This window comes from Ostrea edulis, chromosome 1 (assembly GCF_947568905.1).
Source record: "Ostrea edulis chromosome 1, xbOstEdul1.1, whole genome shotgun sequence".
Classification (NCBI taxonomy): Eukaryota; Metazoa; Mollusca; class Bivalvia; order Ostreida; family Ostreidae; genus Ostrea; species Ostrea edulis.
This window is the reverse complement of record NC_079164.1, coordinates 54,331,906-54,333,488: the sequence shown is the minus strand read 5'-3', so window position 1 is coordinate 54,333,488 and position 1,583 is coordinate 54,331,906. Positions and strand designations below refer to the sequence as shown.

Here is a 1,583-nt window from a genome sequence, read left to right as displayed (position 1 = left end):
AGAATTACACTGCAAGATTTACTTTATAATTTTTGTTGCTGTACTGATGTGTTTCATCTATTGTGTTTAACATTTTTATTGATCTTACCTTTTTTGTACTATTATGCTTTTTTTTTTTCTCTCTTGTACTATTATGCTCCATGTGGAGCCTCATCGTGAAATAAAATTTTCAAAAGTTTCAAGAAACAATTCCTTCAAATCGTTACCAATCTTCATGAAATTTAATGTGTGACTAGATGGCATATAGATGAACATATTCTTAAGTAATTGCAGTCCCTTTATTAGTAATTTCGCTCATTTCTTTGGTGATTAGCGGTAATTTTGGTGATTCTATGCACCCCGGAATGAACCTGACTACCCGGAATGTCGAATACAAAGCAATCGGGCTCGGAAATCGAAAATTACATTAAAGATGGCTGCCCCGTTATATAAAATGTGTACTAAATGTTTTCATCAAAGAATTCACCCGATATACACCAAAAATATATATTTAAGGCATAAATCATCTGATGTAGGCCTGGCACTTAGGCCTACTAATGAGAGGAATAATCCAAAGGAAAATATTGGTCAGTATTTCTATCCTAAAAAGAAACAACAGAAAGTACGAAAAGCAACCAGCATTGAGAAAGAACCGGAATCTTCTTTTTGTGGAGTCGGAGTGAAGTATTTGCATGAGATTATTGGAAATTACGTGTAAGTGGTATCCATCGCACTCAGATCACAAATACATACACACACATACCACAGGAACCGGAAATATTGTCTGTAATTTAGGGGCAAACCTAATCCCGGACATCACATGAATTAAGTTCAGACAATTGCCTGAGCTTGACAGTAGATGATTCAGAAGAATCCTAGAGCTGACAGTAGAGGATTCAGAAGAAGAACTATGTAAGACCTAACGTGAGCTATATTCATCATATTAGCGACAGGGGGTGATTTTTAAAAACAATCTTTTTTCAATTGTCTACTTAATTTGAATGTCCTGAAATCAAAATTAAGCATTTTAAAATAAATCTTTTCCCTGCATCACAACTGACAGGCAAACATGAGTAACCTCGTGCATTTCCATGAAGCTATTTTTCTGACTCGTGATAAAAGGTGTGTTCAAAAACGTGAGTTAAATTATCTCTCTTCGTATTCTAACATTTAGTGTGAATATGACAACTTCTGGGTAGTAACACAATCAGACTGTGCAATATTTTAAGTGTTATATCACAGACATTTATATCACTTGGGGTCAAATTTACTAATGGTATAGAACTCTAAATATAGGGTACCCAAATTAGCCGCTGTAAAAACAATAAACCAATTGATATAAAATTCTACTGTGTATTTTAATATATTCATACATTATATAATCAATCTACATAATACTACATTACTACCAAAGTTCCTCCCGAAATTCCAAATACTTCCCAAGATATGCAGAAATGAATTCGGAAAAATGTCTATTATTTTTTGGTCGACTTAAACAGAATGTTTGAGCATTGTAACAAGCTATTAGATAGAATGTGCAGCATAAGATATCATTTCTTAAATAGATTTCTTACCCCAATTCATAAAATGAAGTCCGTTATAGC

General features: G+C 33.4%; 1 protein-coding gene across 2 annotated transcripts in view; it reads left to right on the top strand.

Annotated features, from left to right (window-relative positions):
* The first annotated feature begins 394 nt into the window (after positions 1-394).
* Positions 395-1,583, top strand: part of LOC125649988 (rRNA methyltransferase 3, mitochondrial-like) — a 16,429-nt gene continuing 15,240 nt past the window's right edge. Inside the window, exon 1 of one of the 2 annotated variants that reach the window (XM_048877907.2) lies at positions 395-693. In XM_048877907.2, the coding sequence (XP_048733864.2) occupies positions 413-693 (281 nt within the window). In that variant the 5' untranslated portion in view covers positions 395-412. Of the gene's footprint in view, positions 892-1,583 lie in introns of both variants that reach the window. The other variant, XM_056154211.1, reaches the window with a different exon arrangement.